Source organism: Lutra lutra, chromosome 14 (genome assembly GCF_902655055.1).
Source record: "Lutra lutra chromosome 14, mLutLut1.2, whole genome shotgun sequence".
NCBI classification, from domain to species: domain Eukaryota; kingdom Metazoa; phylum Chordata; class Mammalia; order Carnivora; family Mustelidae; genus Lutra; species Lutra lutra.
Window position 1 is genome coordinate 88,379,436 of NC_062291.1, and position 15,537 is coordinate 88,394,972.

Here is a 15,537-nt window from a genome sequence, read left to right on the forward strand (position 1 = left end):
AAATCCGCTTAGAGAACCTTGGCTTGGGACTCACTGACAAATAGATAAGCTCATGGCGAGTTCAATTTTAGGGTTATCTTTGGTGTATCTGCGGTTACATCGAGTCACTCTGGTTCACAGTGTGTGAGGTCTGAGAAAGCGACTGAAATGGCAGGTGCGCCCTTCAGAGATTTTCAACCTCAACTTCTTTAACGAACGCCCTCACCCCTGCTGAGCCCTCACCCCTGCTGAGCCCTCACCCCTGCGGAGCCCAGGAACACCCCCCAGGAGCCCCCCAAGGCTGTCCGACCAGGGTGGGGGCGGGCGGGGAGCCCCAGGGGCTGAGGACACACCCGCGGTCAGAGGGCTCCAGCCCCGCCATCCCCTGGTCGGTCCTGCCGTGCCCCCCCCACGCCCCCGGTGCCCCACAGGCAGGACCCAGAGCCCTGGGGCGCTGGCTCTCGGGCTGGTTACCAGGTCCACGGAGGTGACGTCGCTCAGGCTCTGCAGGTAGTCGGCCAGCAGCCTGTCCGCCGAGCCCTGCCCCAGCCGCCGGGCCTGCGCCTCCGCCCACGTGAGCTGCAGCAGGTCCAGGGACGCCTCGGCCAGGTGGAGCCGCAGCCCCGCCAGCTTCCTCGTCAGGGGCGTGCTGACGCTCTGCAGCCGGGCAGGCCGGACACACGCGGTCAGAGCGCCACAGGGAAGGCCACGCCCGTGTCCTTGTGCCCCACATCCTCACGCCCCCTTTCTAGCTGGTCCCTCCCGCCCACCCAGGCCAGGGCCACACTCCACCCCACGAGCCCATTCGCAGGTTCAAGGGTCCGCACGGACACCATCACACGGTGTGTGCTCTCTCTGGCTGATGCCACTCATGTGATTACTCAGACCCGCCCACGCTGCTGCTGCGCTCACATCTGTCCACGGACACGTGTCCATGGACACAGAGCACCTGTAGTCCAGGTGGGCCCAGCACGAGTACCCACTCACACGCGGGGCTGCTGCAAACACAACAGCTGTGAACACATGTGCACGGGCTTCTGCGTGGACGTGGGCTTTCACCTTTCGCAAGCAAATTCCTGGGTGTGGGGTGCTGGCTCCTCCGGGGCCCTGTTTAATGACCAAGCTGCTGTTCGTGCTTCAGCCCCCCAAGCAGCGATGAGAGTTCGGTCCCTCTTCGTCCTTGCTAACACCTGCCACGCCCCGTCTTCTAAGCAGCAGGCGTTTTAGGCGGTGTGCGGTGGTTTCCCTGACTCACTGGTAAGTTCATCATCCCCTCATGGAATTCTTCATCAGCCACATGTCCTCTTTGGAGAAATGTCTGCTTAACTCTTTGCCCACTTTTTATGGGAGTGTTTCTCTTAGTACTAAGTTTTAAGAGGGTTTTATATTCTGGATACAAGACCTTGTCCATCACATGGTTTGCAAATATTTTCTACTGGCTTGTGCCTGGTCTTTGCATGCCCTGAATAGTGTCTTTTGAAGAGCAGGTGCCAATCTCTCAGTTTGTCACTCTCCCCTAGAGCCGTGTGTAAGGAATCTTTGCTGAACCCAAGGTCCCTGAGGTGTTTTCCTCCAGAAGTCTTGCAGGCTCTCACCTTCAGATCTCCCGTCCTCTTGGGTTGAATCTGGCGTCTGGTGTGAGGAATGCACTGAAGCCGTCTGGGTTTCCAGTGGCTCCCAAACCACTGCCATACACAGTGGCCAGTCTTCATTGAACTGCCTTTGCTGTTTTGTTGAAAAGCAATCTTCTATTTCCGGATTCACTGTTATGTGCCATTGGTCTGCTCGTCTTACTTATACACTAAAACCACACGGCTTTGGTTCCTGTCACTTTACAATAAGGCTTACAATCAGGTAGTGTTAGATCTCCAACTCAGTTTTTCTTAAGTTGTTTGCTATGCTACATCTTTTGTAGTTTCAAATGAATTTAAAAATTTTTTTTTTCAAATTTTTATGAAAAGCCTGCAGCTTCTTGGTCAGGATTACAGCAAGTCTTCTGGTCCATGAACATGGTATACCTCGCTATCTACTTAAGTCTTCTTCTCTCAATGAAATTTTCTAGTTCTCAGGGGTAAATTCTCCCTTTTTTTGTCAAATTTCATTTTTATGCTATCCAGTGGTTATGTTTTTGAATTTTTAATATCTGATCAATTGTGAGTATATACAAATATAAAATTAATTTTTCATATTGTTCTTGTGTCCTAAGCTTTACTGTAATAACTTGTTAGTCCTAGTACATTACCATTTTTGTAGATTGCATGAGAGTCTTTCTTCTTTTTCTTTTCTAAGAGCGCTCAAGTGTGCGAGCGGGTAGGGGAGGGGCATTGGGAGAAGTAAAGAGAATCTATCTTTTTTTTTTTAAGATTTTATTTGTTTATTTGACAGGCAGAGATCACGAGTAGGCAGAGAGGCAGGCAGAGAGAGAGGAGGAAGCAGGCTCCCTGCTGAGCAGAGAGTCCAATGCGGGGCTCGATCCCAGGACCCTGAGATCAGGACCTGGGCCGAAGGCAGAGGCTCAACCCACTGAGCCACCCAGGTGCCCCAGAAAAAAAGAATCTTAAATAGGCTTCTCACCCAGCGTGGAGCCCAACTCAGGGCTCCATCTCACGACCCTGAGATCAGGATCAGAGCCGAAAATCAAGAGTCAGACGCTCAACCCACTAAGCCACCCACGTGCCCCTGCATGAGATTTTCTGCACAGGTGGTCACGCCCTCTGTACGCAAAGACAGTTTTCCTTCTTCTAGACTGGGCATTTTTGGTTTCTTGCTCTTACTTACTGAGTTGACAAACTCAAGTACAATTCAGAATGAAGGTGGGGGGAGGGAGCACTGCCATCTTACTGCTTTGCTTTCCCCACTAAGTGTGACGTGAGTCCTAGTGTTTTCACAGATGCAGTCTATCAGCTGGAAGAGCTTTCCTTCTGGTAATAGTTTGCTAAGAGTCTCCCCCCACCCCCAATCAGGAATGAGTGTTGGGTTTTGTCTACTGAGGTGATCATATTTTTTCTGTGCTCATGAATCTGTAGGTTTTGTTTTGGTATCACAGTCATACTAGCCTTACAGATGGGGATGGGTTCTCTCCTTCTCAATTTTCTAGAAGACTCTGTGTTGAATTGGTGTTATGTTCTCCTTAAATGTTTGCTAGGAATCACCAGTAAAACAGTCTGGCTCTGATGTTTTCTTTGTGGAAAGATTACTAAAAATTCTGTTTCGTTAACAGATGAAGGGCTGTTCAAGTAATCTATTTCTTTTTGAGTGAATTTTGGTTGTTTGTGTCCATTGAGGAGTTGTTCTATATCGTCACAAAGTTGCTCAGAATATTCCCCTGTATTGTTTTACTACGCGTAGGCTCCCTGGTGATGCTACAACTCTTATTTCAGATATTGAGCGTTTATGTCCTTTTCTTCCCCTGATCGGTCTGGACAGAAGTGTAGGAACTTTTTTTATCTCAAATAACAACCTGTGGTTTTATTGATTTTACCTTTTATTTTTATGTCTCCGATTTCACTGATCGCTGCTTAGATCTTCAATCCCCTTTTTTCTGCTCATTTGCAGTTGGCTCTTCTGTTTCCTTACAATGAAGGCCAAGGTCATTAGTCTGGGATCTTTTTTCTTTTGTCGTATGGTTATACAGCGCTACAAATCTTCCCCTAAGCATTGCAATTAGAGACGTCATGAAAACTCTGAGTTGTTTTCCGCCTTCAGTTCAGAAATACTTTCCCTTTTGATTTGTTCTCTGGCTCGTAGTTATTCCGACGGACGCTATTTACTTTCCAAATATTTGGGTATTTCACCCATAGCTTTCTGGTGTTTTTAATCGAGGTAAAATTCATATGACACAAAACCACCGTTTGAAAGTGTACAACGCAGTGGCCCTTAGTGCTCTCCCCACCTTGTGCAGCCTCACCCTCATGATTTCGTCCCTCCAAAAGGGAACCCCCACCCGACTCAACAGCCTTGTCTTAAGCCCCTCCCCGATCCCCTCCCCTACAACCACTAATCAGCTTTCTGTATCTATGGACTTAACTCTTCTTTTATGTTGCTTTTTGATTTCTACTTTAATCTCATCCTGGTCTTGACACACACATTGTCCTCAGAGTGACTTCTGAGTCACTTGTACCCTTGTCCCTGTCCCTGTCCTTGTCCTTGCGTTCTGACGTCCACGCCGGTTCCCGGTCGGTCCGGACGGACTGTTCCACATGTTGGGAAGTATATTTTCCCTGCTTTCTGGCGTGGTGCTTCTCACTGGTTGCCAGACATTGTGCGTCCTCCTCTTCTGGCAGGGGACACTTGAGCTGCTGGTTTGCCTTCACTCTGGGACAGCCGTCTGCAGACCCTGTGGTCCTCCCAGGTCTCCGACTGTGCAGGCCGACCCAGGGCAGAGCTCATCCTGGACGGATCATCCCCAACTGAGACAAGACCTTCTGTCTGCTTGGCGCAGCGCCTGGGGTCACGAGGTTGTCCCGTCTGGCTGGCGGGAGCAGGTGCTGCTCCAAGCCTGAGTGGGGGCCTAACACCTTCCTGAGGGCCCCCTGCTTCCATGGTGAGTGCGGGCCGGGGTGGGGCCACCTGTGCTCAGGGATGACGGTGCCCATGTGGGCATCTAGGGTGTTGAAAATCTGTTTCACATTTTTGTCTACTCTTTGATTACTTTGGAAGGGAGGGGCGAATCTTGTTGTGACGCTGCCTCCCAGCCAAACTGCAAGGAGGCAGGCTGCCTTTCTAGGGCAAGTGCGGGGTGCGTCTGTGTGTGCCGAGGGGTGCTCAGGGCTCCGGGGAGGGACCAGGGACCCGGGACCCAGACTTACCTCCTGCGAGGACAGTAAGCCCTGCACGCTGAGAAACAGTGCCTCTGCCTCGGCCACGGCGCTCTGGACCAAGTCGTAGGCCTCCAGGTGATACGCCATTCTCTGCTCTTCCCCTCTCTCGTTTCGGGCACATAATCTTTAGAAGATGGAAGAGTGGGATTTAGAACAAAAACCTTAAGCATTATTCCATCAGTAGTAACAAACTGCACAGCGTATACATTTTAAATAATTATACTGTATCTTTATTAGTACTTCAAGTTTTATGATTGGATGTTCTATATGTAAAGATATCGTCACTATATCTTGGCCCAAAAATACATATGCGCTTTATTCTATTTTTGTAAAATTAAATCTATCCAATGAACCAACGCCATGACGTTAATTGTGCTGATTTAACTGCCTTGTTTTCCTGTTCATGCTTTTCTGCATTTTTTAAAGTTCGACAATGACCACATATCGATTCTGTAATCACAGGATCAAAGTTACACCCCACGTGCCCAGGTGGCTTTTTCCTCATAAAGGCTGTTTTTAACACCTTCTACACAAGAGTTGCTTGTTGTGCTTGGAAATGCCTGTGCGCACCCCAAGCAGGTGGGTGGCCCGGGGCCGGGGGGATGGAGGGGAGGTGGGAGGGGGAGACCGTCCGCTGAGGCTTGGCCTCCTTCCTCTGTCTCTGGGTCAGCCCCTGCCCTCGAAGACAGTGGGGACTTCGAGAGGTGGCACGAGGGAGGTTGACTGCGGGCCACTGCAGGGCCAGCGAGGGTGAGCACACGCAGGGGCACACGAGGCCGACGTGTGTGGCTGTGAGTGACCACAGGTAATGTGCACACACGGGTGTGATGTGTGTCTGCACGAGCGTGACCAGAGCATGAACACTGTGGGGGAGTGTGTGTGGAGCTGGGAGGTACACGTCCGCTGTGTTTGCTGAGACGCCGTGGGGGGCAGGGGGGGACACCGAGGGGGCAGGACAAGAGTGCGGACAACCCCTCCCCCCATGCCGCTGTCCTGGAGGGATGTGCAGCCAGCCACAGGGCCAGGAGGAGGCTCTGCTGGGACACAAGGGGGCCGGGGAGTCCTGAGCCAGGAGGAGAGCCAGGCACGGGGTCAGGACATGGGACAGGGGGGCAGGGGCTAGGGAGTGGGAGCTCAGGGACAGACCCTCAGCCCCCCCCCGGCCCCCCCCGCAGGGCTGCTCACCTCTTTATCTTTGCGCGCTCTAGTTTTATGTCCACACACTGCTCTTTGTAGCCCCAGGCGGTCAGCTTTTTCTCAATCTCTGTCAAACGATCGTGCAGCTCGGTCAGCAGGAACAAGCATTCGGGAGGCTCACAGCCAGCGAGGTCCTCGACGGCCCTGATCCGGAGGCTCACACATCTGCGGACGGCGGGGACCATCCCATGTGGCCACCGCAGTCTGGCCTGTGTCACCCCGACACGGAGCGCGCTTCCCGCGGACCAGAAAGCACACGGGGCACGTGCTTCCACCGCGAGACTGTCCTGCCCCGGCACCGCCCTCCTGTGGCTCGGGGGCAGAACCCACGCGGGAACCCAGGATGACGCGCGGGTGCCGCCAGCTGGAGCCCCGGGAGCCCGAACCGCCCCTCCGACGAAGAACCCAGAACTGAACACACACAAGGCGGAAAACAAGGGGAAACGGCGAGGACAAGCCTCAGCTGCCACTTTGTTAAGGTCGGCGGGAGACGATGCACAAGTCTGACTGAGGAGAAGGTGGGCACGGGCAGGGGACAGACCTGTGACAGAGACTGTGACGTTACAGGAAAAGAGTCCAGAAACAGACACACCCAGAGTTCACAATTTTCTGGAAGAACACAAAATGCCACAAAGAGGCCAGACATCCGAAGGACCCCTAAGCCTGGGAGACGAGTGCTGGTCTCTGAGCTCTTTTCCCAAAGCGCCTGCCACTGACGCAGACAGGACAGATCCCACGGAGGCACATGCTCAGGGGACGAAGGTCACACCATCACGGGGTGCGGGGGGGAGAAAATCCCGCGGCCAGACCCTGCCGGGGCTGTGCCTGCCCCTCACCCCGAGGGGGTCCACACGCTCCTGGGGTAGCTCAGACTTGTCCCCAGAGAATGTAAGAACCAAACGAGCCACCTGCATCCTTGTCCCGAGAAAAGGCACGTTGGAAAGGAAGAGACACTGTCCCCGGGAGCCAGAAGGCTGAAGGTTAGTCTCTGGCGACCTCCCCGGGCCCCTGCCCCCCGGGGCCATGGGCTGTGGACAAGGGTCCCCAGGTGGAAGGCTCCGCTTCGGAGGAGGCCAGCTGGGTCAGGGGTGTTGTGTGACTCTCTGCACCTCAGAGGTCTGGGAAGCCGCGTGAGGAGCAGTCAGCCCCGACCTCGTGTGAATTCACAGTTGTCCTCACAGAGAACTACCTGGCTTCCAGGTCTGTGCTCATAAATTCCAGGACGGGCGCTCTGTTTGGTCTCTCCCTCTGCAGGTCCCTGAAGACGTCGATGAGTCTCTGGAACTCCCGGCAGGCCTGAGGAGGGCGGCGATGTCTGCGGGTGGCTCTGGGCCATGGGGACCCGCCACCCCCCCCACCGAGGGCCGGGGCAGCTCTACCATCACTTTGCTGCCTTCGCCTCCCTTGGCCAGGAGCGCGTCTGCCAGGGTCAGCGCTGAGCCGTGCCAGAACTCCTCATCCCCCCCCAGACGCCGGGCCTGCTCCACCAGCTTCAGGGCACGTGCGTGGTTTTTCTCCTTGTTCGCCAGCTGCGCTAGAAGGTGCAGGCACTTTGCCTCCGCATGAGGGTCACCAAGCTCCTGAAACAGACGTGTGTGAGCAGAGTGTGCGGGAGCAGGACAGCGTGACAGCAGCTCCGGGCACCAGGCCTCGCCCCACACAGTGGCCACTGGGCAGCTCCCTCACCTCTGAAGGGCCCTCAGGGCCCGGGGCTGGGTGGACTTGAGGCCTGTGCATGTGCTAATGTCCACTTCCAGGGTCCCTGAGCCCGCCCTTGGCAGCGGTCCCCAGTGTCCTTCTAGGAGCCGCCGTCCAGACGCTGGGCACGGACGGCGGACATTTGCACCCAAGCCAGCCAGGGCTGCCTCATCCCCCGTCCATCACACGTGGTCGCAGGGAGCCTGGGCGTGCTGTCGGCCTCTGAACCCCACCCGGGCAGGAGGACACTGGGCGCTCAGGCAGGAAGGGCAGGAGTCCACGGTGGCCGGCTCTGGACAGAGCAGCGAGCACGCAGCTCGAAGACACTGAAGTGGGGCCTGCTGAGCCTGGGGCCCGTGGTCCCAACAGCTAAGGCCCCAGAAGCCAGGGCAGGCTGGAGGCAAGGAGAGCCAGGCGCTCACAGGAGGCAGACACGCTGATGGGGGCAGTGGGGGCAGCCACAGCAAAGAGGCGGACGGCGGACAGCTGTGGATGGTCGCAGGGGCTGGGGCGGGCAGACGCCCCAGGGAGACATTGCCAGGCTCTGACCGCTACGGCCCCATGGAGATGTGGTTCAGGGCAGGAAGGAAAAGCCCGTGGGCAAGGCACCGTCCATGTGTGTGGGACATGGGACAGAAGGCTCAGGAGGGGCAGTGTGGCGTCTGGAGGATGCAAAGGTGCCCCAGCCACCACCTGGGCACGGACACTCCCCAGGAGCTCTCTGGCGGCCGGCTCCTCGGCCCGCTGGTCTCAGAAGAGGCCGCCACCAGCAGAGTGCAGCCTCTCCGTCCCGCCCGGGCACTCCCCCTTCTGCCCCCACCTCGCCCCTCCGCTGTTGGGCCCGCACGCAGCCATCTGTGCTGGACAAGCGCCCTGCCCACGGCCTGAATTTCCCACGGCCTTGAATTCTGTGCTGTTAAGGTCCTTCTCTCTCTGGAGTCCTTTAAAACCCGTGACAGCCCGTCTGGTCCTGTAGCTTTGCCTTGCCCCCCAGTGAATGCGGTTCTCCGAGCCGGACGCCGATAGAACCGCCTACCCCGGGCACACCCTTCTCTGTGGGGAGGGACGCACACACGGGCAACCTTTCTCACGGGGGACGGAGCTCAGAAGGACATAGCTGGGGCGTTGGGGCCTCCAGCTGCGGGCACTAGACGCCAATCATGGGGGCACCTGAAGATGTGTGCTGGGGGCAGGGCAGGTCCAAGGGGCACGGCAGACGGGGGTGACGGGGGCCTGGGGGCTGAGCGAAGGTCTGAACAGCCAGGCCGGAGTGCAAGCCTCTTGGGGGCTCAGAAAACCTCAGGCTTCCGGCAAGGCCCCCGAGAGACCACGGACACCTGGGCTGGGCCCACAGCGAGGAGCCCTCCAGTCTCTCAGCCCCTGCACACGACATCAGGAAACACCCGCGGGGTCAGACCCGCAGCCGCCGCAGGAAGCAAAGACTTCAGCAAACTCTCCACAGACTGGACGAAAACCAGAGAAACCACAGGCAAAGGGCAGAGACTTAGATCCAAGTCCAGGATGGACGTTGCAGAACGGCGAGAGCCCAGCCAGCTTCCGCACAGACGGCCTGCATCCCAGAGAGCCGTCGTGGTGCGCAGGCGCCCCCCGCCCTGACCCAGGGCCCGGCGGCCCCTCACCTGGAAGGCCAGGCAGGCCTCTGCCAGCAGCAGCCTCGCAGGCTGGTACATGTCCATCTCCAGCAGCACATCAGCTTTGAGCAGCCACAGCTGGGGGAAGGACGTCCCTTCCAGGCCCCTCCCGGTGTCTCCGTTCACCGTCAGGAGCTGGAAGGCAGGGCGGCAGGTCTGCGCCGGAGGCTGGGGCCCCCGACCTGTGCAGCGAGCCGTCTCCTGGGACAGCGTCTCTTCTCACCGACAGCCCACCCCCGGGGGTGTCAGAGCGGGTCCTGTGCTGCTCCGGCCGCTGCCCCGCGCTCTGCGACCCGGGTCTCCGGTACCAGGTGGCACCCAGACCGGCGTGTGAGGTGTCAGTGAGCCCCTGAATTCCTCAAGACGCACGGGGGCCTGGCACGTTCCTACCGTGCCTCCCAGATGGTTGACGCCGGGAGCTCGCAAATGGAGGCCCAAGGCTGGCAGCCCTGTGGTGACAGGTATTCAGAGCGTGGTGGCCGGACGGCTGCTTTTCTTGAGGCACGAGCCCGCACCAGTGATCCCGCCGTGTGGACAGTGGTCAGACCTCTGGGGCAACTCTCCAGCTGCCCCGGCCTTGGCCACCCTTCCTGGGAATCCCTCTGTGCTGCCCCCACCTGTCTTCTCTGAATCCTGCCCAGGCCCCTGGTGGGTGCACTCTGAAGTGATCTGTAGCCCCGATCTCCCCAGAGACACCCAGGGCGCACGGGGAGGGAACACACCCCGGTTTTCCCAGGGAACCCGGCATGAGGGTCTGTACACAGTTCGCGGTGAAGTCTTGTCCCACTAGGGGCCGAGCTGTGGCTCGGGGACACGGTGCTGCTGGCGGAGCGTGGGTACCTTGTCTTGGGCCACGAGGGGCTTCGTCTCTGGGGGCGACACTGCAGTTACGGGCTCAGCCGGAGTCGGCACACTGTCGTCTAAGACCGCTTCCTTATTCTTCTCCTTTCTCAAGGCAATTTCCTTTCTGCAGCTAATGTAAGTGACATAGGTGACATGCCAAAGAAACGTCTTTGTCTGGAAATGTTCAATGTCATTAGTGATCCAGAAACGCAAATTAAAACAGCCCCCAATCACTCACATGTTCAGAGATGACACAGAACTCCCATGACTGCCCCCGGCGCTGCCCCTGACCCCCGGCACTGCCCCCCCAGGCCAAGCATCCTCCCACCCCCACTGTCTGGCTGTTTGTGATGCAGGATGGGCCTGGGGTTGGAGAGGACACAGCCGGGAGCAGCTCCGTGTTGGCCAAATCCTTCCTTGTTTACAGGGGACCGCGGGGTTGGGGGGGCGCACCTCGCCTGCTCCAGATCGTAGATGTACGTCTGCCCGGCCTGCTCCTCGTGGTGAGTAGCTGCTTCTCTCAATTTCAAGTCGGAACAAGCAAGGGCAAGTCTAGGGGAAGGGGCAGCAGAGCAAGCACATGGTCACACGGGACGTGTGGGTAAGGGCCAGGCTGCACTGGGCTCCGTGGGCCTCATAAAAACTGGTAAACGAGAAAAGAATGGATAATTTAGTGATGTTTTCAGTAATATTCAGACCTAAGCAAAACGACACAGGTGCCTCTTGCGAACTTCAGGCAGAAAGAATGTTCACACTCACTCATACACCAGACTGCGACCGGACTCACCGTCTAGGTCACCCTCAGAGGGAAAAACAAGGCACCGCGGGCGGGGCCCTGAGCTCCGCGACAAGGGCAAGGTCTGCTTCGGTTCCGGCATGAGACGGTGTCGTGGGAAAGGGTTTCAAGCTTACAGAAGAGCTGCCAGAGCACTGCAGAGCCCGACTGCACGTCCCTTGCCAGAGCCCTGGGCGCAAGCGCTCACCGTACCTGCTTCACTGGTTGTCTCCCTGTCCCCCGCCACCCTGTAAGTATTTTTTCTGGATGATTGGAGAGTAGGCCACGCAGCGGCCCTTCATTCTAATACATCAGCGTACATTTCCTTAGAACAACAATCTTCCCTTAAGGACCCAGTCTAATTTTAAAACAAAAAGAGTATTTTCATGATCAAGTATGCTGATTTATTTGGTTTTACAAATCAGTGGGCTATTACTTATGGAATTAGCCAACCACAGAATTAGTATTTGGAAATGCTGTTTCTCTTGCATTGCTTTGGAGTTTTCCCCTTTAGCCTCCCAAGTGTTCCCCAGTTTCCCTGAATGTGCATCAGCCATACTGACCGCAGGTGGTAGAGGTCTCCGAGGCTCTTGCTGTCCACCACAGCGGCCGCGACGACTGCGCCCAGCTGCAGGAGCGGGACGGTGAGCTCGTGAAGGGACAGCTTCTGCAGGGCTCTGACCAAATGGTCCAGATAGTACAAAGTGTACGTCTACATAAACACACAACAGACGTGCAAGGTCAAGGACGGGAGGGACGGCAGGCCACCAGCTCATAAGGTCTTCCGTCAGCAGCCTCCGCCCTTCTCCACGCCACCCACAGGTCCCGACGCACACCTGGGACTGAGCCGTGTTTGCTGAGTGAATGGACGATGTGCTCTCCCCCTTCTCTCCCTCACGCATAGCTTTCATCTTGTCATGTGCGATCACCCCTAAACGCCACACCCAATACAGATAAAAGTCCTCACAGGAAACAATCCATTCACATATTTACTCAAATTAATGTTTTTGTCAGATTTCATCCACTAGGAACTGCTGATCCATTGAAAACAGAGTCTCTCTATGAACACATACAACTGCCTTAAAACCGAGTACGGGTAGAGACCAACTAGGACTCATAAAGACAGACTGGGTTCGACATCATTATTACTCTGGGATGGAAAATTCGAGAAGCTGGACCAAGCGTTTAGCAACGTGCCTGAAGTGCAGGTCACTGGGTGGTGCTGGGGCCGTTACTGGGCCAGAAGACAATGGGGTCTCGAGAAGGAAACCACATTGGGGTGCACGTGTCCTGGGGGTTTCTGAGGATTCAAGAGGCGGCTGGGAGGCTGGGTGGCGGGCGCTTCTGGTTTTTGTCTGCTTGTTTGGGGTTTTCCCTGTAGCGGGGAGACAACCAGCCGCGTGGAGGGCCCACTGTAAGCTACACGACCAGCTGGGTCCCCAAAGGCCTGCACCTTAGGGTTCAGGGTGATCTACGTGCAAAGCAGCCGTCTCAGGGACACCCCAAAAGCCAGTGGCTTTGGGTGGCCTGGAGAACATGCGTTTTCTTTGAGAGATTAATACCGATAACTCCTGGTGAGGCTGGTCAGGAAGCTGGGGTGGGAAGGCTCACATCCTACAGACCCTACAGACACTACAAGATCATAAAAGGACATTGAGAACAACATTATTTTATAAACTTGAAATTTTATGTTAAGTGGAAATACCCTAAAAAACACAATCCACCAAATTATAAGAGAAACAGAAAATCAGAAAAGCTCTTGAACTACAAAGTAAACTGAATCATAACTTATGATCTTCCCACAAAGAAGAAAAGGTCCAGAAGTTCCCACCAGGGAACTCTCCCAAATTTAAAGAAGAAAGAACAAATAATCTTTTACAAACCTCCCCAAGAATAAAGAAAAATAAAGGTGGGGGACCATCTGCGGTGGCGACCCACGTGTCCTGGCCCCATGCACCCCTTGTGCCCCCAGGCCAGCAAAGATTATCTAAAGTCACAGGGAAAATGGTAGAAAGAACACTGTCACCGTTGCCGGAAAGAGTGACATGGCTTTGTTCTTTTCTCAGGCCCCCAGGTTGGCTTTGCGCCCTTTCCTGTGCCAACTGTCATGCCCGTGCCTTGACCCAACTCCTTAGGCTTGACCAAAGGCCTCAAACACATGGGGCAGCTGCGCTCCTGTCTGCCTCCCCATTTCTACGGTAATCGGTGATGTGCTCTTACTTAGAACGGAGGCGGCGAGTGCCTCTCCACTGCACCCCATCCCCACAACCGCAGACAACTATGCTGAGGGCCTCCGCACAGGGGCACCGAGAAGCGGCCGCCCCAGCAGCGGGAGGTGCCCCCACGAGCCGTGTGAATCTAGTGCTCTCTCTTACAAAGAACTTTAAGCCAAAAACTAAATTGTACGTAGACTAATATCAAGCATTTATTGTTTTGATGTAGTAATTTTGACCATAATTATTTTTATTATCTCTTGTTAATACCCTAATATTGAAACGTAAACAAATTAAACTTTTCTTAGATCACGTTCCATTAACATTAAAATGTTCTCAAATATTAGTTATTAATGGACAGAATAAATAAAAAACCACTGGTATTTTGTCACATTCCAGACTTTGTAAAAAAATAAGTATCAGTAGAAGCACAAAGCCCTTCAAGAAAAAGAACGGGGGGCACCTGGGTGGATCAGTGGGTTAAGCCTCTGCCTTCCGCTCAGGTCATGATCTCAGGGTCCTGGGATCGAGCCCAGAGTCGGGCTCTCTGCTCAGCGGGAAGCCTGCTTCCTCCTCTCTCTGCCTGCCTCTCTGCCTGCTTGTGATCTCCGTTTGTCAAATAAATAAATAAAATCTTAAAAAAAAAAAAAAGAAAAGAAAAAGAAGTGGGGAGGTTAGGACACTTCCTAACTGATGCAAGGGTCAGTGTGACATTGTGACCCAGGGACACGGACCCTTGGCCTCTGTCCCCGCTGCTGGCACCGAGCTCCGACAACCCTTGCGACCTCGAGACCCAGGAGGCCCTTCCGAGCAGCTGAGTTTGTCCCCGCGAGGGGACTCCGGGCGGCCCCCGGACGGCTCGGGATGGGGGCTGCGTGCCGGGGACCCAACCCTGTGACCAGAGGCTGGAGGTCTGGTCCCGCCCCCTGGTGCCCGGAGGCAGAATAAGTCACCAACGGCCGAAGATCCCCTCACTCGCGCCTGCGTCGCGGAACCTCCCTAAAGCCCCACACGGAGCAGCGAGGCGCGTGTCCGGGTGCTGAACACATCCGCACGCGGGCGGCGCCCCCGGTGCCAGGCGTGTAGGAGCTCCCGTGCTCGGCACCCGCCCAGACCTCGACCCGAGGACCTCTCCACGCGGCTGCTCGCTCGCGTCCTTGCTAACAACGCGGTGATCTAGAAGACACGGTGTCTCCCTGAGTTCCGTGAGCCGCACTAGCAAATGGCCAACCCTGCACCGGGGCGTCAGGGGAACCTCCAACGCGCAGCCGCATCAGACGGCCGTGCAGGTGGCCTAGGGCCCCGCACCGTAGACGCGGGCGATTCCAAACACGGGAGGGATACACGGACGATTCCCACGTTGTTAAGCACAAAAGATGGGAGGAAGGCGCTGGGCAATGAAGGTCCCAGGTCATTGGGTCTAACCCCTGGGACCTCACAGCAAACGCTTCCTTGCCAGCGTGGCCGGCGGAAACCCAGAGGCGGAGCGTTTCCGTGGGGTTACCCAGGTGGGCCCAGAGTCGGAGCCGGCGATGGGGGACGGCTGTGCTCGCCACCACAGCAGCCACAGACAGGGCCACCGGTGGCGTTTCCACATCTGGGCACGCTCCCGGCGGGGAGGGCACCACACGACGAGAGGGAGTACGTGCTTCCCACTGACACTGGAGGTCGCCTGGGGACGGTGGCGGCCAGGACGGCGGAGGCCTGGGAGGCCACGCACAGGTGCGTCCTCAATGAGGCACGAGGCCAGGCCCTGCTTACATGCCCTCTTTCTGGATGTACTTCACGACACAACGGCTACGGGGTGGGGAGTTGGGGCTCGGGACGCCGGCCGGCACCCGCCCCTCGAAGTCGCCTTACCGGCTTCCGGATGCTTGACGGGTTAATGGTAAAGTCGCTGTTATCGTGTCTGAACAGCGACACCACTCCTTCGGGGCAGCAGTAGGAAGCCCACTCTTCCACGCTGGCCGGCGCGTCTTGGAGCTGCTTGGCTGCGGTGGCGGTTTGCTGCTGCGAAGCAGGAAGGCGGGACTCGCTTCGGAACCCCGCACAGCCTGAGCCGGCAGGGGCTGAACCCGGAGAGGGCGCTGCCTTCGGGGGCCCAGCGCTGCCTGGATCTGGGCCCCCCCCCCGCCCTGATGGCACCCCTGCTCGTGGCCACCCTCCCTGTGACCCACACCACAGCCACGTTCACTGTCACAGCCGAACGCGCTCTGACATCACTTGCGAGAGTGCAAAGCGGACGCTGTTGGCCGTGTGCATGGACAGAGTCTTCCCGGAGAGCCAGCGCCTGCCACCCTGCGCTCGGAGGACGTGGTGCCGGAGCCCAGGGGGAGGCCAGCTCCGCACGGCCACCCCGG

At 56.5% G+C, this 15,537-nt stretch overlaps 1 protein-coding gene across 4 annotated transcripts in view; it reads right to left on the reverse strand.

Moving 5' to 3' along the window:
- CFAP46 (cilia and flagella associated protein 46) overlaps positions 1-15,537 on the reverse strand; it is an 89,054-nt gene that overhangs the window by 21,720 nt on the left and 51,797 nt on the right. For all 4 annotated transcript variants that reach the window (XM_047703377.1, XM_047703376.1, XM_047703378.1 and 1 more), the window contains 10 exons: positions 15,038-15,187; positions 11,528-11,676; positions 10,643-10,741; positions 10,187-10,319; positions 9,335-9,481; positions 7,376-7,576; positions 7,186-7,292; positions 5,985-6,161; positions 4,788-4,923; positions 454-636 (listed from right to left, as the gene is read on the reverse strand). In XM_047703377.1, the coding sequence (XP_047559333.1) occupies positions 454-636; positions 4,788-4,923; positions 5,985-6,161; positions 7,186-7,292; positions 7,376-7,576; positions 9,335-9,481; positions 10,187-10,319; positions 10,643-10,741; positions 11,528-11,676; positions 15,038-15,187 (1,482 nt within the window). The remainder of the gene's footprint in view (positions 1-453; positions 637-4,787; positions 4,924-5,984; positions 6,162-7,185; positions 7,293-7,375; positions 7,577-9,334; positions 9,482-10,186; positions 10,320-10,642; positions 10,742-11,527; positions 11,677-15,037; positions 15,188-15,537) is intronic.